Source organism: Aphidius gifuensis, linkage group LG4 (assembly GCF_014905175.1).
Source record: "Aphidius gifuensis isolate YNYX2018 linkage group LG4, ASM1490517v1, whole genome shotgun sequence".
Classification (NCBI taxonomy): Eukaryota; Metazoa; Arthropoda; class Insecta; order Hymenoptera; family Braconidae; genus Aphidius; species Aphidius gifuensis.
The window spans coordinates 4,497,022-4,524,430 of record NC_057791.1 but is presented as its reverse complement, the minus strand read 5'-3'; the positions used below and the strand labels follow the sequence as shown (position 1 = coordinate 4,524,430).

The following is a 27,409-nucleotide window of genomic DNA, read 5'->3' as shown; positions in this document are numbered from 1 at the left end:
GTAGCTAGCGTCGCTTGGTCATCGATCGGTTGGGGTACCGCCCTGACTTATTTAACACATATACACAAAAAAAAAATATGAACACGTACAGACAAATATATTTTAGAAACAGATAAATATGTATATCAAAAAATAAACATAACGCAGTCTATGTGCGGGGGCATTATGACGCGTGGCAATTTATTTTGAGGGTGTGCCCTAAACAGTTATATCTATTTTTTTTTTTTTCAAAAAATTCTAAATTTAAAATACATGATGATAAATTTATACTATTTACTGTATTTTATTTTTAATTATATTTTTTTTGTTTATATATTGGAAAGATAAATGAATTATTGACGCATATCACGATGATATGTTTGTATATTCACTTTGCACACTAAACTTGGTGTTTATTATTATACCGGTTTTGATGCATTTTCGTTTACCTTTTGCGTTATATTCATTGCATGCGTATATAAGAATATATGTTTAACCAGAAATTCAACGACATGAATAAAAATAAAAATTTCTTCATTTCTTATTTATATATAATATGTACACACACATGATGGTGGTCATGTTGAAATACTCCCCTGTTGTAACAATTTTAACTCAAATAAAATTTTAAAAAATTTTCCCTTCCTGGTATTCCTCCCCTAATTCTAACATACAATTCGCACGCACACATGATATCAAAAAAAAAAAAATAAAATAATACCCCATCGTGACGAATCCTGTCAAACCTGAAAGAAAAAAAAATCATTTTTTTTTTTTAAATTAATAATTATACAAGCATACACAGTCAGTTAAAATTAATTCGTTTGGATTTTTTTCTAAATTTTATACTTTACAGCGAGCTTTACAGTGATAATTTATAAAAAATGTTCTTCTTTTTTAATAGTATATATATAATAGTTGAAAGGTTTTTAGAAATTTACAATAGGAAAATTTTGCATTCTTTTTTTTTTTCTTTCAAAATCAATAGAGTGTGTTATGCTAATGAATATATTCTTTGAAAAAAAAAAAAAAAATGTGACAAAGACATAGTGTTGTTGTAAAAGTAGTAGTAAAATATACGGATATATATCTGAGCGTGACGCACCTTTAGTTGTACGATCTTCACGGTGTTTTGTGGCAAAGAAAGGTGGTGGATAAATGACGTAGTCTTGGGGCATGATGATGGTTTCACAAGGGCTAAAATAAATAAGTATCTGTAACAGCAAAAAAAAATTGAATAAAGATAGAGAGATATATAGATTGATATAATCAGAGACAGAAAACGAAACAGTACAACGATGATGACGAGGATGAACGACCAAAACGTTTAATATGTACATAACATAAAATTTTATGTATATGTTTGAAATATACTTGTGTTATTATTATAACTCTCTGAGAGACAGGCCTTCTTAAGTTTGTGTCGGGCACGAATATGGCTGCGACAGTGGTACACTTTATATATACAACAACTTGCAACGATGTAGCACATTCTTGTATATATTAAACACACATCTACATTTGGAATTTAACGCTATTTTTTTTTAATCATTCGAATTATGATGACAACAACAACATTATCATCTACATAATTTTACAATGTCAATTGTACTTTTTAAAATAAAAATATTTCATTTAGATTTCATTAGTATTTGAATGAATATATCCATAATTTAATTCATTTACACACTATGGAAATTTGGAGTATTGTAGAGTAGATTGTTTATTGGGATAAATCAAGTTATTGGTATATCAAATTGATTTTTGAATATAATATATATAAATGAATATATGTGATTATGAGAAACAGAAATGTGTGAGAATGCTGTGGCCTCGAGCTTGCATAAAAGGTAGAGCTCGTTAATCCCACCGACCATCGTTGTTTTCCATTTTTTTTTTTTTTTTATATATATTATTTCTCTCTTCTTTTCTCAACATTTTTTTGCGTTGACAGTGCAGCCATTCTTATTAATCTTACCAAGCTACATAAATACGAATTTTTTTTATTTTTTCTCAACTAAATCTTGTATTTACTTTTTTTTTTTTTGAGTTATTTATTTTTATATATCAAATGCTGTCTTTGGACTCCCTCACCCATTTAATTGTCCAAGTGCAATCACTCCTCGACGATGAAAAAAAAAAGTATATATACCTTGAAAACGCATACATATATATTGAGTAAAACTGTCGATCTTATAACAAGATGGAAACCGATTGGACTTTTAAATTACACTGATGACATGATTTTTTTTTTTATTAAAAAAAATCCCATCTCTCTCTTTTTTTTACAATTCATTTTCTTCTTCAATGAAAAAAAAAATGTGAAAGTTATTATTTAATAAATATATTTATCTCAAAATCAACAATTTCAAATAGAAATTTATTTTTTATCTTTTTCTATATACAATAGAGCCCAATAGTAACAATAAAATAAACTATGGCTTTCAAATGTATATACATAGTATCTATATGTACACATCTTTTTATTGAAATTGATTTACAATTAATTTTTTTGATATTTAAAAAAACTGATAATAAATACTGTGCGCAAAAATAATAATTTTCTTGTTGGCGCATTAAAAGTACCTTAACAATTGCGTGACAAGCTAAACCTAATTGGATACTGTCGCGTATGTTATGCTATAACCGTCTGTCCCTAATACAAACCCTCATTTAACTATATATACATACACATATAAATACATCTACCCACACATATATATATATATGCTAATGCATCGATCGTGTTTTACCAGTACCTGACCACGATTTCCTATCTTTGACAAAACACTCAACTAAATATCTATATGTATGTACATTGCATAAATGACCATATATAAACTTACCTACCCCTTTTTATCCTTATACTCTTACTAAGTTACTACCACCAATCATTTAAACAGATACTTGAAAACTATTATACACCAATTATCCTCACATTTCATCTTAATAATAATATAAATTTACAAGATTAAGAAATTTCATTATAATCATTAAATTATATTATTATATAACAGTTTAAATTTAATTTATCAATTTTTAATTAATTGATTTAACAAATTATTATATTGTATACATGTGATTTAATTTTCATTATAGTTTTTTTTTTTTCTTTTTGATTTAAATTTTGTTGATGCAATTGAGACACAAGGTACAATAATAATAATAATAATAAATAAATAAATAAAAATGAGTAAAAGACATTACTTTTGTCCAGAATATAAAAGCATACACATTCATCACTAAATCTGTGTGTTTATATATATATGTATCAGGGACCACGAGAATTCAACAACGATGAGGGACTATGTTGTACATATTAGCCTCCCTTCCTCCCATCCTCCTCCTTCTTTGTCCCCCCCGCGTGCCTGTTCATTCCTCTTCACTCAATGCTATGGCCCATCGACCCCCCTTTTTACCTCCCTTCTTTATTTTTGCCTCCCCCTTATCCTCTATATTCAACGAACATTCTCGTTTCCCAGCACTGTGTGTTTCCCCTTTCTGAGTATCGATCTGACACGACTGACGCTCGAGATACACTCATGCCGTGGATATAATCTCAAACAGTTCATGCTTATTCTCTCTTTTTTTACTATATCATTTATAATAGCCGCGAAATTGACGCCATTTTTATATATACATTAGTCATTGATCCATTAATACATATATGCGATAATTTAAATATATATAGGTAAATGGAATATTTAATAGTTTTAATATTAATAATTATCATAATCGATCAATATTGATTTTTTTAAATATGTATAATTTATTTTAATTATTATTTTATTATCAATTTATTGACTATTATTATTTATATTTCAAATAGAAATTTTTGTTTTTTTTTTTGTTTTTCATTGCAAAGTAGATTAAAAATTGGTTGATATGTCAATCAACATAAATATGATACAAATTTAAATTAATGGTTTTATTTTTAAACTAAAAATTTTTTGAATATTTGATATAGTTTTATATATTGACACTATTGATATATAGTTGATTTAATTTTTTTGAAATATTGTTGTTGGATGCTCAATTTGGTGTTTTTTACTTTCGTACCGGTTTCTGTCAGGCACGTAAATATATTATTTTTTTTTTTTTTGATATAGAGGGGTAAAGTAGAAATAAGGAAGACATGCTTATGTACTTTCGTATTGCATATACATATATACACACACAATGATTGTACAATGTAATAATATACGTTGAATATATATATACAAAGAAAACGAGGTCGTCAGCGCGCTTGCGATTTATAATACAAAGTCGAATGGAACGGTTCTATATAGTTTTACTTATATTCAACAAAGGTATTATTATATATATATATTTTATATATACAAATACATGGATATAATAAAAAATAATAAAATATAGAATTGGTGTGGTAAAGTGTGCTGATGATAATAGGAAGGTAGGCGGTTGATGGGTATAAAAAAATAAGAGAATAAAAAGAATTTGAAAAAAAAAAAAATATAATATTGCTGGTGGATAGAGTACCAACTAGTAGTAGACAACATGGGAGCTGTACCATCAGGTAAATGACTGACCCCCATCGACCCACAAGATGACCCTATATATATTGACATGCCAATATCATCTTCAATGAATTTTATTGTTGATTATTCAATTGTAATCAAATCAATATTCATTACACTCAATAATATTATTGTTTTTTTTATTATAATTTATTCAAATAAAATTTTTGTCAATTCAATAAAAGTTAGATAGATTGAATAATCTTTATTTAAAAATTTTATAAAAGATCAAATTAAAAAGATTCAAATATTATGGAAGTTATTTTATTGAAAATTATAAAAGTTTTTTAAATCTTATATTAAAATTGAAGATTTTTTAATTATATTATTATTATTTTCTTTAGTTTTTATGACTTTTATTGTTTTAGGTATTTTATTACTTTTTTATATAGTTTTAATGAGAGTATTATGAAATATAATTTTTAAAATTTTTTAAATTCTTTTTATCCTTGTTAATTGACTCGATAATAGTTGAATTTGTTTTTTAGAATTTTGGAGTTTTTAATGTAACTTTGGGAATATAATTTTTTAAATGTTATTTAATTATTAATGAGATTATATTTATTTTATAATTTTTTGGTAAAGATCGTGGTGCCCTCGTACGGTGCAAATACCCAGGTGGCGGCCATTGAATATAAGTACAACGCCAACGATGAACATACACGCGATCAAATTATTATTTTTATTTAATTTTTTTTTTTTTATTGTGGTTTTTCTTCTTCATTTAATATCCTTTATTGCATTTTTTATACAAGGGCCATTGGCCTTTTTTTTTGTTGCATTTCAAAAAACAAAAAAAAACAAAATTTTATTATAATTTTAAAACTATTGTTAATTAATGAATTGATAATAGAACAAAAAAAAAAAAATTATGTCACCTGTTTTTTTTTCCTAATTATAATAATTTTTATAACTTTCTATTTGTTTTTTTTTTTTTTTTTTTTTAAATAAAAAACTTGAGGAAATAAATTATAACATAAATTTTTTAATTCAAAAAAGAAAAACAAAATTGAGTAAATGTTATTGAAAATAATAAATTCAAGCTTGCTTTTTTTTTTCATTTAAAAAGTTGAAAATTTTTTTATTGAATGTTTATTCAAGGCTTCATTCATAAAGTTACAAGTTCACAATAAAACATCAATTAACATGTATTGCGATAATATGTGTCTGTATAAATATGAATTTAATAAAGAGGAAAAAAAAAATTATAAATATATATATCAATATTGTGTGTGTATGTGTGTGGTGTTATGCCTGTTACTGCATTAGATAATTCATAATTTAACTCGATAAAACCGACTTTTATTTTTCCCTCTTCTCATTCTACCACTCAACAAATTTACGATATACTATTTAAACTTAATTAATCATTTTTATCATGTTTTTTTTTCCCATTTCTAATCATGACAAATTATAATATAAAAAAACATAAATATTTTATTAAATTTTTTTTTTACTCTTTTTGTTACAGTTATAATGGAGTCCTTGCAGAAATGTTATTTACTATGAGTTAAAGCACCGTGACAAATTGTAAGTATCATTAAATAATTAAAAAATTATATTAATAAAAAATCATTTTAAATGAACAAATTTAAACAAGACAAATTGTGTACACTCTTCAGTATACATAATACCTTATGGATAAAAATATAAACCAATAATTTTTATGATTAGAAAAAGCCAATAGTTAATACAAATGTGTTATTGTTGAGTCCATTGGTTAGCGTCTAGCTGAATCCTCAATATACCTAGCATCCCAGGCGTATATGTACCGGTTAGAGAAATGGATGAAAGAGTGTAGTATATGGAGAAAGAGAGTTGGTCGGGATGGTTTTGCTCTGCTAGCTCTGTATTGATTGCTGCTGGTGGCTCAACTCCTATTCCCTCCTCAACAAAGTCGTCTCTTTACTCCTCTCTTTGCCTCTCTGTACTTTTCGCATATATATATATCATCACAACCATTGCTGCCTGTCTCTATACTTTGTTCAACTTCCCCAAGTACTCCACCTCCTCTTCCACTTCTTTCTTCTTCTTTTTATACTTCTTCATCTTGTTCTTATTTTATTTTTTTTTTTCTTTATCATTTATCTTTTTTACTCACTCACATCCGCCCTCTTATCCACCTTCCACCCGGAACCGGTCGCCATTGCCACCTACGACATCAAGAAAAGCATCTACAACAAATATTGCTCATTTTTTTTATTACATTTATTACATTTATATTATTCATCTCTCTTGATATCTTTCTCTCTTATTCGTTTATCTCTCACATATATAAAATTTCCAATAGTTTTTATTATAACACAAACAATTGATATGCATATATCAAATAACATGAATTTTATATACATAATAAAGTATATTAAATAACACAAGTACTATAATTTTTAATTATTTTATTTTTTTAATATAACTATATCAATTTGCATAAAAATGATGACAATTTTTAGTGAGTCATTTGAGAGTCTATTGTATGGATTTTTTTTACCCTACATATTCTAAAAAAAAAAATAATAATTCAACGAAAGTGTGGGTGAGGAAAAAAAAAATGACAAAAAAAAATCCAGCTGATTGAAGCTAATGGAAGGGAGTTTATAATCGAGTCGGACGGTGACCTCTATATTTAAAGCAGCACTTTTTTTTTTTCATCGTGGTTATGGTGTTAATTTGTGTCTTTTTTTTGTTATATTTATTTAAAATAAAATTATTTTTAATTAATTTATTGTTATAATTTTTTTTTCAGGACACACTGGCATGGAAAAGGAGAACTCCGCGACGGGCGGAGGTGGAGGTGGAGGTGGTGATACACAAACAACTGGAACAACAGGCTCAATGGGCCCATCTGCATCTGATAAACTTCAAGCTGATCAGGCAAATCCTTTGCTAGATCCAAGTGCATTATTTGGTGGTATGTTGATTATAATTATATTTCAATTAAAAATCATAATCACAGTAAATAATCTTCAATTGATTTTTATGACATTTTAACACTTGTATTTATATTTTTTTTTTCGATCAGAAAATAATGTATATATGTATATGTGTTTGAAATGTAATTACGTTTAGTGTACTTTTATTGCTCGGGGTTATTCAGGTCGAGAGAGTAAGAGAAACATACCGATTGGGAGAGGTAGAGGGTGAGTGGGGTGAACATTGGCCAAATGTATATATAATACATATAGCAACACAACATGGAAACGTCCAGCTAGAATTCTGTATATTTATTGATTGCCACCTCAGTCCAGCCCCATTGCTGCAGCACAGTCGTCGTTTTATTTTACCCCTATTATACCCCCCTTACCATTTTCATCCAACTCCGCATCATCCACCGACGTGCCTTCGGGGCTACACAATTCACCATCCAAATGCTTTCGTAGTTTTCTTTTTTTCTTATTTTTTATTATTCATTTTCTTCAAATTCACCCTCTTTTTTTTTTTTTTCAATTTGCAAACAATCAAATAAAATCATCATCATATATTCTATCGATAATGTTAAATAAAAAGAAAATTTATTTTTTTTTAAATATTAAATCTATCAATCAAGGAATTATATAAAATTATATAGTTAGTTTGATTATTAAATTTGAAAATAAAAAAAAAAAAAAAACTAGGAACAAAAAAAGGTTGATAATAAAAACGTTTTAGATGAAATAAAATAAAAATAATAATCTGAATTTGAATGGCAAAAAATAAAAAAAAAAATAAAATTCTATTCTTCAAGGGTCGTTTTTTTTGAAGTTTTTTTTATTTAGGGTTCTAAAGTAAAAATAAGAAAAGATATGATTGGGGGATAAAAAAAAAAAAAGTCCTGAAAATAGCGAGTATGGATTGTCGTGGATCAAAAGCAGAAGGTCAGAGAAGAGATGGTAAAAAAGGGGAAAATTCGCTTGGAAAATGGAGGGACTAAAATCGAATTGAAGATATAACTGTTGGGAGGGAGGTTGTAGGTTTTGATGCAGAAACAAAAAGCTTTGTTGCAACAATTTCAATTACTCTATTGCATCAATGACAAAGTCGTTTTTATATAAAATTTATTTATTCATTTATATTCTTGCAGTATATATCCTTTAAATTTCCAAATGAAAATAAAAAATTACATATAAAATTTTTCCTTGTAAATGAAATCTATTTTTTTTTATTTTTTTTATTATAAAATGATTAAAAAGTAAAAGTATTGAAAGTGAAAAAAAAAATGAATTTAAATATAATTTAATAGCGATAATAAAAATAAATAAATAATAATAAAAAAAAAAAAAAAAAAATGTGGGTTGAAATATAAAAGGGGTAACGAATTACGCCGTTGGACGAGCACGATGACTGGTTTAAGGGAGGAGAAACTATCGAGTTAGTTTTGTGTAATACCAGGGTATTGCATCACAGTCATATACATGCATAACAACAAGGGGGTTGATATGTGTGAAGGGGGAGGAAGCATAATATAAAGTGCGTGTTATGTGCACCTATATACTAAAACTTTATGTACATAAACGTTAACCGCGTTTGATACTGCCAAGGGTGGAATATTTCTCTTTCCATATATACAATTTTATTTTATTTTTTTATTATTTTCACAACTACCCCATATATACTGTGCATTGAACATGTATATATATTGTGCAAATAAAAATCAACCAAACACAAGCATTTGTGTGTTCCCTCTCTGTGTACAATTTATTAAAATCAATCGATAAAGATAAAAAAAAAAAAAATATACATGTGGGGAAGAAAATAATAAAATAACAATAAATAACTGACCAATATACTTTGTGTATATAATTTAACATGATTAAATTATTTTAAATAATAATAATAATACAGTTTATAAATAAAAAGAGTTTATAATTTATTTATAAGTTTTAGAGTTCAATGTCTTTATCATTATTTTTTTTTTTTTTATGTATATATAGAGAAATCAAATTTACGCTTTAAAACTTTTTTTTTTTTTTTTTTTCAATGTCGTGGCCTTGACCGAGAGACTGTACAACTCTCTTTTATTATCAAAAAAAAAAAAATATATATACGTATATATTATATAAACATGAAGATAATTAATTCATACTTTTATATTTAAATTTAATTTAAACATTTTTATGATAGAAACTTTGATTGTTTATTATTAATTTTTAAATTTTTTTTGTTTTTTTTAGCATATTGGCCAAGAGGTGATAGTGGTGCATCATCATTATTTGGTGGTATGCCAGGTGGTTATGGACTTGGTGCTCATCATTTACCATCAGCTTATGCAATGTTAGGTCGTGGTGGTACAGCACCAGGTTTTGGTGGACATTCACCAGCTACAGCACCACCACCGCCACCACCACCATATTCACATGCAAGTCTTGGAACACTAAGTGTTGCTGCAAGTCAAGCTGCAAGTTTAGGTAATTATTTAATAAATTTTTTTGAATTATTTTACTTTAAAAGCTTTATTTATATTCTCAATAATTAAATCATATACAATTTAACTAAATTATTTGATAAAAAAAATGTATATTTTAATTATTTTTTTAAACTGATATTATAAAAAAAATACTAGTGACTATAAATTTTACTGATTTACGTTAATTTAAGCAAAATAAAAAGTTTTAAATTATTCATAAAGTTTGAGTAATAAGTTGAAGTTATTAAAAAAATTATTATTCTCGGAATTAATTGTGTTTTTTTTTTGGTATTTTAATTTAAAATTTAAAATGAAAAAGGGAAAAGAAAATAAATTAATAATTAATGGTAAATTCAACAGGTATAAATCCAGCTAGTGCAGCATGGTGGACAATGGCATCCCACCTGGCTGCTCAAGATTATCTAGCGAGGTTACAGGGTGCAGCAGGTCTACCAGGTTTTCCACCAGGTGCTGAAAGTCTTTTACCACCGTATCCTGCCTCGTTATTAAATCCACCGTCCTTATCATCATCATCATCATCCCACAAGTCTAGTAAGTGTAAGTATATCACCTGTTATAATAATATAAATGTTAATAAATTATTATATAATAATAAAATAATTATATGCATATAGCTAAACAGTCAAAAACAACAGTCACAACAAGTAGTGGTGAACAGTAGTAGTAGTGGTGGTGGTGGTGGTGGCAGGTAGTAGTTTATCATTGAGTCAAGCACCAATAATGTCAACTCATCACAGTACAACACCAACAACAAGTTCAAGTACTCCAACATCACAGCCAAATGTTGTTAGGTAAATTCAATATATATATTTTATAAATAATATATTTTTAATAATTTTTTTAACAATGATTTTTTCAATAAATTCAAAATATCAATTTGTCTTTTCATGCTCTGTGTACACAGTAGTCCACCAGTGAAGGAAGGAAGGTGATGGGAATTTTTATTTATAAATTATTTAAAATATTTGTATATAAAAAAAAATTAAACTTAATAATAACATTTTTTCTTTTTTTTTTTTTTTTCATTCTCATTCATTACCAACAACAGTTCGGACTTCAGTGATCCAAGCGGTATACTTGGAGGCGTACGTCTACCACCGGACACCGAAATAATTAAGTATACATCAAGTATTGTTGGACCAAAAGTCCCTGGAACAACAAATCGCGGAAGAAAAAAGACAATATCACTTGATAGTAGTCCAACTCTTTCTGTGCATGCACCCTCATCACAAACAATGGCTCATCATCAAACAACAACAACAACAACATCATCATCATCGTCATCATCTTCAACACCAAGTTCAATCGTCATGGAGTCAAGAAAATTCAATCGTACACCAGTCAATGAATTAAATGATTATCGTGATCCAGTTGATCGTGTTGAAGTTATAAAATTACCAACACATTCAACAAATGGATCATATTCAAATGCACCAGCATTGTATACAACAAGTAATACAACAACAAATTCAAATAATGATACAGATGCACCATTAAATTTATCATTAAAACCATCATCAATGACAGCAACAAGTACACCAATTACAAATTGTAATGCACCATTGAGTCAATTAAGTAATCTCAGTCAATCATTATTAGCATCTGATAGAATATCAAGAAGAAAACCTGGACCAAAACCAAGAAGAGTACCACAAAATTCAATAATAATGCCAGCATCACCAAGTCCATCACTTGCACAATTATTTAATGCTGCTGATTCACCACAACGGCCAAGTAGTGGAAGTGAAGAAAATGAAACAACAATAACAACAACACCAACATCAATAATAACATCATCATCTTCATCATCATCATTAATGACAACAAATACAACAATACATCATAAAGATGGTAGACCAAGAAATCTTGGACGTGGTGTATCAAAACCTAAAAAAAATACTGTTGCTTCATTATTAGCGCAAAGTCGTGCTCTTGGTATTAAACCAACACCAACACTCGATCCAAATGTACCAATATCACATCAAGTATCATTATTAAGATCAAATATATTAGCTGCACAATTACATGCATCAGCAACAGCACAACTTGATGATAGAAATCAAGTAAGTTGTATTTTTTTTTAAATATATTTATTTTTATTTATTTCATTTATTTTTTGTATGATTTTTAATGTAAAATATTTAACGCTTCTAAATGATAGCGTTCATTACAGGAAAAAATGAAAAATAAATTTTTGGAAATATCTGGAGAAGAAAGTAATATGGATGTAACGAGTGAAAGTGGAAGTAATACAGATGTTGTAACAGATACTGATGAAGACAATGCTGAAGGTACATCAAATGCAAAACGTAGAAAATTAAATCCAAGTGATAAGGATCTTCAGGTGGCACTTGAACGAGGATGGAAGCGTGAAACTGTCATCAGGGGTCTTGGAAAAACTGGTGTCATCAAAGGCGATGTGACTTATTATAGTCCATGTGGAAAAACATTTAGAAATAGTCTTGATTTATTTAAGGTTTGTATTTATTATTGTGATAAAATAAATATTATATATTATTTAAATAATTAATTAATAATAATATTGTTTTTATTTATTATTTTCTAGTTTTTGGAACAACAAAATCCAGCTGATCTTACATCAGGTAATTTTTCATTTTCTTCAAAGCCACTTGTTGGTGAATTTTTACAGCCAACAATGGGTCTAGCTGAGGCTGAATTTGTACGGCTTGGTTCACAAGAAGTTGCACGTAGATTAGAAGAACTAAGAGCTGCTGGTGGATTTCGTGATATGAGACCAAGCAATCAATTTGAACGTGATAAACTTGCTTATGCTAAAAAATTAGCCAAAGAAGAAGCACAAAGACACAAAGAACAAGCCAGGTTATTTTTTTTTTTTTTATTTATTCTACCAAACAATCAATAAATATTGTTTTTTATATTAATTTTTATTCAATCGGTATTTTAGACTTTTAAAAGAACAAGAAAAAAATGAAAGACAAGAAGCTGTAAGACGTGAACGTGAACTTCGAAATCAACAACTTCTTGAGGTGAGTAATTTTTCATAAAATATAATTTTTGCTACAATTTAAATATTTTAAAAAATCAAATCAAATTCTTGTTGTTTTTATTATCAATAATAAATTTTTTTTTTTTTTTTAATATCAATATTTGAAATAACAATAATTAATATTTATCTAAATGGAATTTAAAAAAAAAAAATACATTAAGCTGACCATAATAATTATAAATATATATATATTTTTTTCGTATTTTTCTTCACCTGTCATACGTGTCGCATGTTTTTTTTTTTTTTTTTGTGTGTGCCATATATTATATATAAATATTTTTCTAAATATTTTTTTCATATTAATAACTCCGTCGCATTAATAACTGTGCAAATGAAATCAACAATAAAAAAAAAAAACATAATGAAATTATTTATAAAAGAAAAATAATAAATATAAAAGCATCAAATTTGAATTGATAAAAAAAAAAAAAAAGATAATATGTAAATTCAAATATTTCCTCAAACTGGTCCCGACCAAATTATCAATTATCACCGTGATCCAAGGACACAAGACACGACCAAAAGACGCTAGCAATAGTGACAGGAGAGCCCAGCATGTTATTTAATTATTTATCCCTTTATTTATTTATCATATTATTTTATTAATATTTTTTTTTTTCTTTTCATACAATTTATTCGTTCAACATAATTATTATTTATATTTTAATTTTTATAATTTTTACATTGTCAATTTACAGACAATCGAAAAAAAATATATATTCGAAATATTGCTTAGAATATAATTTTCTTTTTTGTTTATTTTTATTTTTCTAAACAAATTTGGTTCAGTTAAATTCACTCATTCCATACACCAATTAAAAAAAAATATATATATAAAACTACAAAAGCCTGGAAAAGTTCAAGTGAAATTTAAATTTAAATAAAAAAATTCCTCAAATTTACACAGTTTTCACACAGCAACACAATTCCAACCCCTTAAAAAAAAATATAATATATATATAATTATAAAATAAATAAACATATCAAAAACATATGAAAAATAAAATTAAAAAAAATAAAACACTCAAAGGAAGAAACAAAAAAACAAAGAAACGAATTGGTGCAGGGTCGAAAGAGGCTGGCGTTCACAGTTAAACAGAAGATGAAAATAATACAAGAAATTGAACGTGGTAAAAGTAAGAGTGATGTTGCAAGAGAATTGGGTTTAGCAAGCAGTACAGTTGCAACAATATGGAAAAATCGTTTAAGTATTGCTGAAAGTTGGCGTAATCGTGATATGATGCAAACAGATAATGATAATGATTATCAATTAATGCAAAAAAAATTATTAAATTGTCAAACAACAAGTGGTTTATTACAATCACAAATACCAATGATAACATCATCATTAATACCAACAACTACCTCTTCAACATCAATTATATCATTATCATCAAATACACCAGTATCAACATGTAGCTCACTATCAACATCACCATCCATCGTCAGTCAATCAACGCATGACAACAACATTCAACCGGCACAGATACAAACGCAATGCCAGGAACTCCTGGAGGTAAGGATTTTCTTAAACAAAACAAAAAAGTTTTGAAGCAAAAAATAAAAAAAGTTTATTACAAAAATAGAAGCAAAAAAAAAAAAATAAATGATAATAACTAAGAATCAAAGTCCTGCATTGTAACCCTGGAAAATCAGCTTGTTTTAGATAGTCATGTAGAAAGAAAAAAAAAAAAAAGCAATAAGACACGAGATTTATTATTTTTTTATTTTTAAATTTAGTTTATTTATTATTGACTTTTTTTTTTCTTTTTGCAATAACGACGGTCGTGGTTTTTTAACGACAAACTTTTATTTTAATTTTTTTTTTTAAATATATTTTTTTTAATTACGTTGTGCACACACATATTTACACCAACAATACACTTGACACTGAGATTAATAAACACGAGGTTAAATAATCCAAAATAAACGTGCAGCTCGTGAATAAAAATTAGTTTTTTTTTTTTTTTCTTTTTTTTTTTCGATCGTTTTTATCGTTAGTAAAATTATGTGAGAAAAAAAAATAACGTACGAATAATGAGAATGAAAAAAACTACGAGTGATTATAATTAAAAAAAAAAAAACAGTGAACTGAACCTGAAGAAACCTGGATTTTTAAAAAAACAATATTTTCAAATTTAATATGAAAAAAAAAAAAAATGAATATTCAAATTAAATTTAGTACATTTTCTTTGGGATATTTAAAATTAAATTTAATATAATTTTCCTTTGCCTTAGCTTCTCCTGTCACTATGTATAACAGCTAGCTTAAATTTTATAAAAATTTATAATAATTAATAATTATTTATAATAATTATTTTTTTTCAAAATCAGCATGCCTTCGTATAAAAAAAAACAACTAGTTTAATTTCTAATTTATATTTTTTATTTTTCTTTTAAATTTATTTTACATGTATTTTTTTTTTTTACTTTAATCTTTTTCTATTTAAAAAAAAAAAAAAATATTCTTTGATTATTAATTTAATTAAGTTTATTTATATTTAAAAAAAAAAAATTATATTAATTTTTTTTTTATTTGACAATTACCCTTTTATTTGAATTATTTTTTTTTTTCAAAAATAATTTATTTAAAATTTGCAATTACTGCTTGGCCCTCTGCATGATGTTTGACTGTATTTTCATCTTTTTTGGCTCACGTGGAATTTTTTTTCTTCTTTTGATTCTTTAATCTACTTTTAATTGTTTATTTTATTTTTTTTTTTTAAATTACTAAATCATGCTTTTAAGTGTTTTTTATTGTTTGGTAATTTTTTTATTTTTTTTGTTTATTTTGAATTTGTATTTTTATTAAAATGCATGCTTACCAGTGTCATCGACAAAGCTGTTTCAATAATAAATCAATATCATTCATGTGATTTCATTCACTTGAATATAATATTTTTTTTATTTTATATTTAAAAAATTGATAATCGAACCGCACGAAAAGCTTTTTCACTGTCAGGCACACAGCACATTGTACAATAAAAAAAAAATTATTAATTAACAAGTGTTGACAAATAATTATAAAATTTTATTAAAATTATTATTGACACTTTCTTTTTTTTTTTAAATTTATAATTTAATTTGTTTATTAATAATTAACTTTTTAATATTATTTACCACGATCGTCTAATGATTTTTTTTTTTTTTTTAAATCATTATTTAAAATTTGCTAAATTTTTAAAATTTATTATCTTCTATTTATTTGGTTTATTTATTTTTATTTTTATTTTTTCTTGGATTTTTAACAGGCAAGAAAAAAACGTCAAGAAGAAGTTGAAAAAATTCGAATGGAAGAACAGCAACGAAAACAACAGGTAAATAAATTTTTAAACTTATTAAGATTAATTGTTTTGCTTTTATAAATATTAATTTCTGGTTTTTAGGAACGTGAGTTAAAACGACAACAAGCAGTCATGCTGAAGGAACAGGTAAGATAATATTTAAAAATTATTAAATGAATATTCTAAATTGAGTGTACATAGACACTATGTGTGGTAGTTAGATTGCATTTTATTGCTTCTATCAAAATAATTTTAAATGTTTAAAAAACATTTGACGAAAAAAAAAGAAAAAAAAAAAAAACATATTTTCGAAATATTTAAATTCAAAATAAAAATTAAAGAAAAAAAAAAAGTGTGACTATTGTAGAATTAGAATTTTAAATTAGCAAAATCTGTTTTTTAAATAATTATAAATTTTCATCTTCAAGTATTTTATATTTCATTGATAAAACAAAATCAAATTAAAAAATAAGAATTTAAAAAAAAAAAAAAAAGTATTTTTCTTTTATGAAAAATTGATGAATGAATGTCTATGGACGTTTGAGGTTTTTTTTGAGCACTGGTGGATTGGATGTGTGTTTTGTTGCTACAGATGTACATGCAGGAGCTCAACAAGCAGCGTGAGATGCTCTACACCGTCGAGTTGGTATGTCTCATACCCCAGTAACCATGACATAATCAAAAAATTCATTTATTTTATTTTACATTCAAAATAATATCCAAGCACAAATACTAATTTTACCCAGTAATAATTTAACCCAATTTTTTGAATGAATTATTATCATTATTTTTTTGATTATCATTATTAATTTTTCAGTATTAATTTATTATGGTGATGGTTTATTTTGTATATTTTTTATTAATTTTTTTATCTAATTTTCATGCATGGTGTTCTGATGGTTCTCCTATCCTTTTTTTATATAATTTTTTAATCATATATTAATGCTATTTCAACGAGCTACAAATTATTCGAAATAAATATAAATAATTATCCTATTTAATAATATAAATAATATAATATTTGAATAAATAAATAATTAAATAATGTATTAATAGGAACGAGAAAGAAGACGTCAGCATATGACATTAATACGTGCCTTGGAAAATCGTCGTCGTATGGAAGAACGTGAAAAAAAACGTTTAGAAGCACAAGCTGAACGTATTGCATCAAAAGAAAAACGTGCTGAACAACGTAAAATTGAATTAGAACTTGTTGAACAAATAAGAAAACCAGTTGAAGATATGGAATTAACTGATCATAAATTATTACCAAATTTAAAACGTATTAATGGTTTAAAATTATGTGGTGAAGCATTTGCTGAAATTGTTATGGTATTTGAATTTCTTCATAATTTTGGTGAAACATTGGGTTTTGATATGGAATCATTACCAAGTTTAAAATCATTACAACTTGCATTACAAAATGATGAAGAAGCTGAAGAAGAAATGTTATCTGTTATGACACATTTATTAGTATGTGCTATTGAAGATCCAGGTATACCACAACCAGCACGTCATACAACTGGTCTTGGACAATCATTAAGACAAGCTGATATAACACATGCTAATATTAGTGAAATATTACGTATATATCTTTATGCAAATGCAACTGGTGAAGTTAAAGCATTAACTGGTTTATCATTAGAACGTGAACGTGATAAAAAATTTGCAGATCATCATCAAAATGGTGGTGATTATCAATCAACAACAAATGGTAAAAATGCACAATTTTATGAACATTTACATGCCAATGAAACATGGAAAATGTCTGAAAGATTAAGAGATAAACCATTTTTAGCATTAAATCCAACTCATAAAGCACAAATGTTAGGATTTTTATGTAATGAATTATTACAAAATAAAGCTGTGATACGTCAAATTGAAGGAAGTTTAGAAACTGTTTCACAATTAAAAAAAGAACGTTTTTTGTTAGATATGAAAATACGTAAATTACGACAATTACATTCACGTAAAGTTAGAATGGAAGCTGTTGGTGTTATTATTAATAAAACTGGTGATACAATAACTATTGAAAATAATATCAAAAAAGATATTAACGACGGTAATGATAATGATGTATCATTAACAAATAATAGTAGTAGTAATAGTAGTATTATTATTGATGGTACAACATCAACAACAACACCAACAACAGCTACCACACCAACTACAACTGCAACTGCAACTACAACAACAACATCTTCATCTGATGAACAACAACCAACTTCATTACCACCACCGACAACAACAGCAACAGCAATAACAACAACAACACAAGCATCATTACCAACTCCAACACCACCACATCATCATCATCATCACCACCATCATCATCATCACCATCATCATGATGATGACGTTGAAGATATGTCAGAAAATGAATCTGAAGGTACTCAACCCGAAGAAGAAGAAGATAAAAATTTATCTGGTGAAGAATTAGGAAAAAAATTGGATAAATTATTAAAACAATCAGAAGAACAATTACAAAAATTAAATGGTTCATCAAAACAATTACGTGCACATGTATTTGGTCAAGATAGATATTGGCGTAGATATTGGGAACTTCCATCAGCTGGTGGTATTTTTGTTGAAGCTATGGAAAGTGCTGAGCCTGAAATACTTGATTTACAAGCTGAACTTGATGAAAAATGGAAAGGTAGAGAAAATGAAATAATTATTAAAACAGAAATTAAAAATGAAAATAATGAAAAAATTATTAATAATAATAATTCTGATAATGACGATGTTGATGATGATGATGATGATAATAAAGAAAAAATTATAAATGAAACAACAAAAATAAAAACAGAAATTAATGATGATAAATCAGATAATCATGATGATGCAAATGATGCAAATGATGATCATGATGATGATGACGATGATGTTATTATGACTGATGATAAAACAAATATAATTAAAGAAGAAAATGAAATAATGGAAATTGATAATAATGATAATAATGATGATATTAAAATAGAGAAAAATAAGTCTGATGATAAGTCTGATATAAAAATAATAAATTCAGTTAAAACAGAAGATAAAATAATATCAAATGGTGGTGATAAATATAATCATATTAATAATAATATAACAAATGGTAAAGATATTAATGGTATTAATATTGATAGTGTTGTTGAAGTACCATGGTTTTCAATATTACCACGTGAAACATGTGATACATCTGGTTCATGTACAAAACAAATATTTGGTATTGCTGAAGCAACTGAACTACGTATACCAATGTTTCCACCATCATCAAGTCCTGGTTATGAAAGATGTGATAGTCCAGCACCACTTGTATTAACACAAGATGAAGCAATACAACTTGAATATTTAAAAAAAGTTGGTTTACCACAATCTGGTGAAGCTAAACCAGTACCAAAAGATTTACGTTATGGCTGGTGGCGTATATTTGATGTTGATACATTTCAAGAATTATTAGAACATTTACATTCACGTGGTGTACGTGAAAAAGAATTAAAAAGAACAACATGGTCAGCAATGGAATCATTTTTAGCTGTTACTGGTAAATTATATGTTGATCAAGGTAATTTAAATGCAACTGATATGTCAAATGATGATTATGATGATGATAATAATGATACACCAAAACCAGATAATATTGATGATTGGAGTGAACAAGTTGCTATGAGAGTTGATGCACAATTATTAGAACAAGTTGAAGCACTTGAGGATAAAGTTGCAAATGCAAGTATGCAAATTAAAGGATGGAAATTACCACCACGTGCTGGTAGTGAAGAGGCTGAAGAAATTGATAAAATTAATGAAATGGAAAATATAAGTGCTGTTGAACAAGCTAGACAAAGATTACTTTCATTAGAAGCTGCTATTGAAAGACGTTATTTAAAACCACCACTTGGTATATGGTAATTATAAAAATTCATTTTTTATTTATACATATTATATGTAATTTAATTTATTATTGTGATTAATAAACATTTATTTATTTTGTTTTTCTATAGTACGGGTGATCCAAATTTAGCAGCTCTTAAGGCAGAACAAGCTGCAGCAGCAGCAGCCGCAGCATGTGCAAATTCAAATTCATCAGACAGTGGACAAACAACATTACCAGAAGAAACAACACCACGTGGATTGAATAATTGGCGTGAGGCAACATCACGTGCACATACATCAGCACAACTTGCAATGGCACTCTACATGCTTGAGGCTAGCATCGCTTGGGACAAAAGCATCATGAAGGCTGTGAGTCTAACACCAGCTAGAAATACGATATGCGTCAATCTACGAAATCGCAGCGTCTCACTTAAATCAACAAATCAATACAATCAACTATTGACTACTACTCAAACCTCTGTGGGTATTTCGGATACTAACAAAATTCAAAAAAAAAAAAAAAAAGATAAAATTAAATTAAATAATAATTTTTTATACTATTTTTTTAAATATCTATATTGAGATATATATATTTTAGATGAAAAAAAAATTTATTTCTAGATTTCATTTTATCCTAAATAATAAAAAAAAAAGTATTAGTCAAATTAAATTTTTTTAAATAATTCAGTAAATTGTTAAATCAAATATTTGATTAAAAAAAGTTTATAAAATATTCATTAATTAGCAGATTTTTATGAAAAGGTAAATTCAATGATTTTGATCAAAGTGAGACTAAAAAAAAACAAAAAAAACAAATAATTGACAGTGTTCGGAAGTATTTAACAAAATCATGGCATGCTTATTTTTTTATTAACACATTAACATGATAATTATTTATTTCTATGTGCTTTTATTAATTTTATTAATGTAATTTTTAATTTTATTAACCCATTATTTTGCATTTAATTACATTTCATCTATTTTATTTTCATAAATAACACACAGTTAATAATTTATCATTCATTGTTCTATTTACTTTTGTAATTGTTCTATTTGTTTTATAAAAAACAACAACAACAAGATGTATAAATTAACAGGTTTTTTAATAATGGTTTTTTTTTTTTTTTTTTGTTACTTATTATTTATTGCAGAATTGTCAATTTTGTCATAGTGGAGATAATGAAGATAAATTGCTGCTATGTGATGGTTGTGATCGTGGTTATCATACTTATTGTTTCCGTCCAAAAATGGACAATATACCAGACGGTGATTGGTAAGAAAAATATATAAGATTTTTTATCTTTTCAAATATATAATAACTTTTATGATAATAAAATTTGTTTATATTAACTTTTTAGGTATTGTCACGAGTGTATGAACAAAGCAACAGGTGAAAGAAATTGTTTAGTTTGTGGTAAACGAGTTGGAAAAAATTTAGTACTATGTGAACTTTGTCCAAGAGCATATCATACTGATTGTCACAATCCAGTGATGCCCAAGGTAATTTTATATCTAAAAAAAGACCTATATATAATTATTATTATATTATTATTAATAATGCAATTTATTTTCTTCAAATAAAGATGCCCCGAGGCAAGTGGTACTGTTCAAATTGTCACAGTAAACAACCAAAGAAACGTAACAGCGCCAGAAGAAGCAATACTAAAGCTGGAGGCAACACCAGAGACAGTGAAAGTTCTGATCATCCACCCGCTAGGTGATTACGCTAAACAAAAATGCAAAAAAAAAATAAAATAAAATAAAATAATTAATAGTCATTATTTAAATGAATAAATTAAATAAAATCATTCATAAAATGTTTTATAAAAACAATAATAATTAGTTAATAATACACTTGATTAATTTAATGATAAATAAAAAATCATTTTTAACAATAATATATACTAATCAAGTTTTATTAGTTTAAATTAAATGAAGCTTGGCTTTTTTGTGAATAAACTTCGTTGTATGTCATGCAGGATTTCAACTTGGAAATTTTATAAAGTGATATATTTATTTATGTTATTTAACAATCCATGTTTTACAACGATAAAAATAATTAATTTTCATAATAATCAGGAACAGCCTGTAAATACCATTTCGTTTATGTAAATTATTTATCATAATATAAAATAAATAAATGTCATCAACGTTTGTGGTTAATGAATAAACAAAAAAAAAAAAAACTATATAAAAACACAAGAATTAATAAAATACAAAGTTAAAATAAATCAAATGGTTGTTTTTCTATTTTAAGGTCAAATTAACGTTGTCTTGTTTACTGTTTTTGGGGCAATTTAAAAAAAATGCAGTCCAACGCCTTCAACAGCATCAAATACAACCCATGTGGATGACGTTAATACGTCGGAACCACCAACACCAACATCATCACCACGTAAAGAGACTAACAACCGGAATCTAACAAAGAAGCAACAACGTGAATTGGCACCATGTAAATTACTACTTGAACAATTGGAACAACAGGATGAAGCATGGCCATTTTTACTACCAGTTAATACTAAACAATTTCCAACATATAAAAAAATTATCAAGATACCAATGGATCTTAGTACAATTAAAAAAAAACTTCAAGACTCGCTGTATGTATTTAAAAAAAAAAAACACTAATTTAATTTATTTTATTTTGCATATTGATGTTTATTATTATTTATAATTAATAGATATAAATCTCGTGATGATTTTTGCACTGACGTACGTCAAATGTTTACAAATTGTGAAGTATTTAATGAGGATGACAGTCCAGTTGGTAAAGCTGGTCATGCTATGAGGAGTTTCTTTGACATGCGATGGACTGAAATAACAGGCTCACCACCACCACCAATAATTCCCCAATCACAAAGCTGAGGTAGACCGAGAAATACTTGCAACAATTATTCAAATTTTTCCTGATAATAATAATAAAAAAAAAAAGGATATATATATATATAAATAAAAACAAAAAATTAAAAATCTAATCTTATCTTTAAATTCCAAATGATTTTTAATTTATTTGTTGAAAAAAAAAATAAATCAATCATTAATTTATATTTGTCAAATATTGATAAAATAAATTTTTAAATTTAAATCAATGAAATCAACAAGAACTGAAAATCGAGATAAAAATACTCATATAAATATCGTGTCCAGTTAATTAATTATAAATTAATGAGTGAATAGATAAAGTGATTGTTGTACTTACCGAAGAAATGAATTAGTTAAAGTTATTGTTTGAAAATTATTTATTATAATTTCAGTATCATAATGAAAAATTGAAAAAAAAATATAGAGTGAATACATGTGCTGTGTAAATATTATGAAAGAATGAATATTTAAAAAATAAAATAAAAACAGTTATGTATTATATTATTAAAATAATAAAATTAATAATACAGTCACAAGGTATATATAAAATATATATTGAATATATAAGCGGGCTTTGATTACAATAATTTTTCAATAATAACTTGACGTCATTCCATTGTATTATTATATTTAAAATTGATAATAATTAATAATATTTTCAATTTTTATTTTAAATTTCGATTATTAAAATAATTATTTAATGACTGATTATTTCATTTAATGTGTTCAATGACTGTCATAATATTGAGCTAAAAATTTAAGCAGATATTTTTTTTTTTTTGGTTTCTTTAAAAATTTAATTTTTAATTTAATCTATCATCTTCGTGTTTAAAAAATTTATTGTAAAATAGCGTGATTTAGCTATAAATATATAAAATAGATTCTAGTAAATTATCACCAAACTTGATAAATAATATAATCTCTTGAATTACTTTGAGAAGAGATTTTGAAAAATCATAATCGAAAATGTATTACTAGTAAAGAAAAAAAAAAAAAACAAGTTACTGATTATTATAAATTAATAAAAGAATGATTGTTAAATCCACAACGTTTTTTATACAATAAAAAAAAAAAAAAACCACGACAACAACAACAATAATAAAAAAGAATTAAAATTTAAGTTATCCCATTGTCGATTATAGTATTGTAATTGTAATAGGAATTTTCATTCTATATTAATTAATAGGATTATTCAAAAAATCAATTTATATATATATATTAACTTATATAAAAAATGAAATTAAAAAAATTAAACTTATAATTGTCTGTATAGAATAAATGTGAGCTTAACAAAAAAAAAAAATAAAAAAAAAAAATTATAATAATAACAAAACGACAAGAAGAGAAAAAACAATGAAAACAGATTAAAATAAAAAATTAAAAAAAAAAAAAAAAAGAATAATAATGTAATTAAATAATTTATATTTTTCATCATTGAATGAATAATTTTTTTTTTTGTTCTGTTTTATTTAGTTAAAATGAATTTGTTTTTTTTTTTTTTTCTATTTTATTAAAAATTACAATTTGATTTATATATAAATGAATTATTTGACATGCTAATTTTTCTTTTTTTGTTGTTGATCATTACCTAATGATTCTTGATATTCTCTAACAAGTTTTTCTTGTAATTCAGGTACACAAGGTGAATAACGTGAATATTCCATGGTAAATTCACCTTTTCCTTGTGTTGATGAACGTAATTCACTTGAATAACCAAACATTTCATGTAGTGGTACTTCAGCATAAAGTGTAACCCATCCTTCATTACCGTCAGTACCAGTTATTAAACCTTTACGTTTTGTTATTTGTCCCATTAATGAACCTTGAAATTCTTCAGGTGCTGTAACTTCAACCGACATTATTGGCTCCAATATATGCCAATTACCGTCTTCAAAAACTTGTCTAACAGCACCTTGTCCAGCCATTTGAAATGCATATTCAGATGAATCAACAATATGATGTGCACCATCAATAAGACGAAATTTAATACCAGCAATACGATGACCAGATAACAATCCTTTTTCACACATTGCATAAAAACCTTTTTCAATACCAGGAACGAATTGTTTTGGTACATTTGTACCAACAGTTTCATCAACAAATTCAAGTTTTGTATTTTTATTTGATGGTAATGGCTCCATAACACCACTAACACGTCCAAATTGTCCAGCACCACCAGATTGTTTTTTATGTAAATAATCAAATTCACATGAGTCAACAAGTGTTTCTCTAAATGATACTTTTGGTCTACCAAGTATTACTGGACAATTATATTCACGTTCTAAACGTTGTGCATATATTTCTAAATGTAATTCACCCATACCAGATACAATACTTTCTTTATTATCATCATCCCAATAAAATCTAAATGTTGGATCTTCTTTTGTAAATCTTGCAATACCTTTTGCAAAATTATCACGATCTTTTGTATTTTTAGTTGTTATTGACATTGATATTACTGGATCAGCAACATGCATTGATTCCATTGATATATCAAATTTTTGAGTATTTATAAATGTATCACCAGATGCACAATCAACACCAAATAAAGCAAATATATCACCAGCATATACAGCATCAACATCTTCCATTTGATTTGAATGTAAACGTACTAATCTTGCTATTCTAACTTTTTTACGATTTCTTGTATTATATATTGAATCATTTTTTTTTAACATACCTTGATAACATCTAAAATATGTTAATTGACCAAATTTACCTAATTCTAATTTAAATGCAAGACCAAGAAAATCTTTTTCACCATTTCTTGTTGGATCAAGAATTATTTTTTCTGGTTCTTTACCATTTTTTAATTGTTTAATTGCATAATTTTTAACTTCACCTGGATTTGGTAAATAATCAAGTGTTGCATCAAGTAATGTTTGTACACCTTTATTTTTTAATGCAGTACCAACTAGAACTGGTGTAAATGTACGTTTCATACATGAACGTCTTATTGCATTTTTTAAATCTTGTTCAGTTAAACTACTTTCATTTAAAAATAATTCACCAATTGTTTCATCAACATTACTCAAATGTTCAATTAGTTCTTGACGTTTATCATGTGATTCAACTCTCATGTCTTGCGGTATTTCATCATAACGTATTAATTCACCATAATTACCATCAAAATATATTGCTTTTTGTGTTACAAGATCAATAATACCAGTTGTTTTTGATTCACTACCAATTGGTAATTGTATAAATGCTGCATTATGTCCCATTTTAGCACGCATTTGTGTTAATACTTTTTTTGGATTAGCACCCATTCTATCAAGTTTATTTATAAATGCTAAACATGGAACATTATATCTTTTCATTTGACGATTAACTGTTAATGTTTGTGATTGTACACCACCAACAGCACATAATACAAGTACAGCACCATCAAGTACACGTAATGCACGTTCAACTTCAACTGTAAAATCAACATGTCCTGGTGTATCAATTATATTTATATTATGATCTTTCCAAATTGTATATGTTGCTGCTGATTGAATTGTTATTCCTCTTTGTCTTTCTAATTCCATTGAGTCCATAACTGCTCCAACATTATCTTTACCTCTTACCTATTTAATATATATTAATTAAATACCCATTTATCTATCTATTTATCTATATAATTTTCGAATAATTACCTCGTGCATTTCTGATATTCTACCAGTGTAAAATAATATACGTTCAGTCAGTGTTGTTTTACCAGAATCAATATGAGCTGATATACCAATATTACGAATTTTTTCGATTGGTTTATGTTCAGCATATTTTTCATATGATGCCATGTATCTTGAACCATCCTAATAATAAATAATAATAATTTAATTAGTATTTATTCATAGAGAGTAATTTTTTTATGATTTATTTAAAAAAATTATTTATTAGCTTTACCTTAATGTTTATGATACAGGAAAACTGTGACAGTCGTTTAGGACTTATTTGTCCACGAAATATACTCAATATTGACATGATTGTTAATATATTTATTTAAAATATTAATGTTATTTATAATTAAAAATTTAATTTACAATATAATTACACCCTTTTTTTTATACACTGCTTAGAACTTGCATGATTTTTTTAACAGTTCTAATGTGGTGTGTATTTTTCTTTGAGGTTATATATTGATTGTTGTCGATAAAGAAGAATAATGTCATTAATTATCATTATACTATTGTTATTATAAATAATTTAAACAATTAAATTGATCATGCAAAAGCGATCATTTGATTTTTTTTAAATGACGTTATTAAGTCATTAATTATTGGATTTTAATTTTTATAAATTTGAAATTTATTAATCATCTAATTTGGCTTAGACGAACATCATTAATTTTATTTTGCTATTATTCATTCCACATTATATAAAATGTGTTAAATTCATTTTTTTAAAGTGTGTTATTATTAATATTTAAATATATATTTTATTTATCTTGGAAAAAAAAAATAAGTTGCAAAAATCT

General features: G+C 26.1%; 3 protein-coding genes across 12 annotated transcripts; 2 read left to right on the top strand and 1 right to left on the bottom strand.

Moving 5' to 3' along the window:
- The first annotated feature begins 4,497 nt into the window (after window positions 1-4,497).
- LOC122853751 (motor neuron and pancreas homeobox protein 1-like) lies at window positions 4,498-10,579 on the top strand. Its single transcript, XM_044154170.1, has 5 exons — window positions 4,498-4,516; window positions 7,261-7,425; window positions 9,665-9,898; window positions 10,258-10,455; window positions 10,533-10,579. Exons 1-5 carry the CDS (start codon window positions 4,498-4,500, stop codon window positions 10,577-10,579), a joined length of 663 nt encoding a protein of 220 aa, XP_044010105.1.
- A 35-nt stretch (window positions 10,580-10,614) lies between these two features.
- Window positions 10,615-24,572, top strand: LOC122854662 (bromodomain adjacent to zinc finger domain protein 2B-like). Of its 10 annotated transcripts, XM_044155541.1 has the most exons (18): window positions 10,615-10,709; window positions 10,823-10,846; window positions 10,967-11,035; window positions 11,117-11,981; window positions 12,080-12,394; window positions 12,485-12,759; window positions 12,845-12,926; window positions 13,977-14,462; window positions 16,198-16,263; window positions 16,333-16,377; window positions 16,823-16,876; window positions 17,287-20,120; window positions 20,217-20,457; window positions 21,240-21,361; window positions 21,447-21,588; window positions 21,672-21,805; window positions 22,401-22,688; window positions 22,770-24,572. In XM_044155541.1, the coding sequence occupies exons 1-18, from the start codon at window positions 10,639-10,641 to the stop codon at window positions 22,951-22,953; spliced, it is 6,297 nt and encodes a 2,098-aa protein (XP_044011476.1). In that variant the 5' UTR covers window positions 10,615-10,638; the 3' UTR covers window positions 22,954-24,572. The 10 variants fall into 10 exon arrangements, with proteins under 10 accessions (XP_044011476.1, XP_044011470.1, XP_044011471.1 ...); XM_044155535.1 differs by having other exon boundaries at window positions 10,826-10,846; window positions 10,967-11,981; XM_044155536.1 differs by having other exon boundaries at window positions 10,967-11,981; window positions 12,092-12,394.
- On the bottom strand, window positions 22,921-27,066 carry LOC122854679 (elongation factor G, mitochondrial). Its single transcript, XM_044155584.1, has 3 exons — window positions 26,839-27,066; window positions 26,589-26,747; window positions 22,921-26,519 (listed from the first exon to the last, which is right to left on the bottom strand). Exons 1-3 carry the CDS (start codon window positions 26,914-26,916, stop codon window positions 24,507-24,509), a joined length of 2,250 nt encoding a protein of 749 aa, XP_044011519.1. The 5' UTR covers window positions 26,917-27,066; the 3' UTR covers window positions 22,921-24,506.
- Window positions 27,067-27,409: the final 343 nt, after the last annotated feature.

Bases quoted from the DNA above. Each gene is read 5' to 3' on its own strand.
- LOC122853751 (XM_044154170.1), top strand. The intron at 7,426-9,664 runs GTATGTTGATTA...TGTTTTTTTTAG, and splicing joins TCCAAGTGCATTATTTGGTG to CATATTGGCCAAGAGGTGAT. The intron at 9,899-10,257 runs GTAATTATTTAA...TAAATTCAACAG, and splicing joins AAGTCAAGCTGCAAGTTTAG to GTATAAATCCAGCTAGTGCA.
- LOC122854662 (XM_044155534.1), top strand. From the start codon at position 10,639: ATGTCAACTCATCACAGTACAACACCAACAACAAGTTCAAGTACTCCA. The intron at 14,463-16,197 runs GTAAGGATTTTC...GATTTTTAACAG, and splicing joins AATGCCAGGAACTCCTGGAG to GCAAGAAAAAAACGTCAAGA. The intron at 21,589-21,671 runs GTAATTTTATAT...CTTCAAATAAAG, and splicing joins ACAATCCAGTGATGCCCAAG to ATGCCCCGAGGCAAGTGGTA.
- LOC122854679 (XM_044155584.1), bottom strand. From the start codon at position 26,916: ATGTCAATATTGAGTATATTTCGTGGACAAATAAGTCCTAAACGACTG. The intron at 26,748-26,838 runs GTAAAGCTAATA...ATTTATTATTAG, and splicing joins CCTGTATCATAAACATTAAG to GATGGTTCAAGATACATGGC. The intron at 26,520-26,588 runs GTAATTATTCGA...TATATTAAATAG, and splicing joins GAATATCAGAAATGCACGAG to GTAAGAGGTAAAGATAATGT.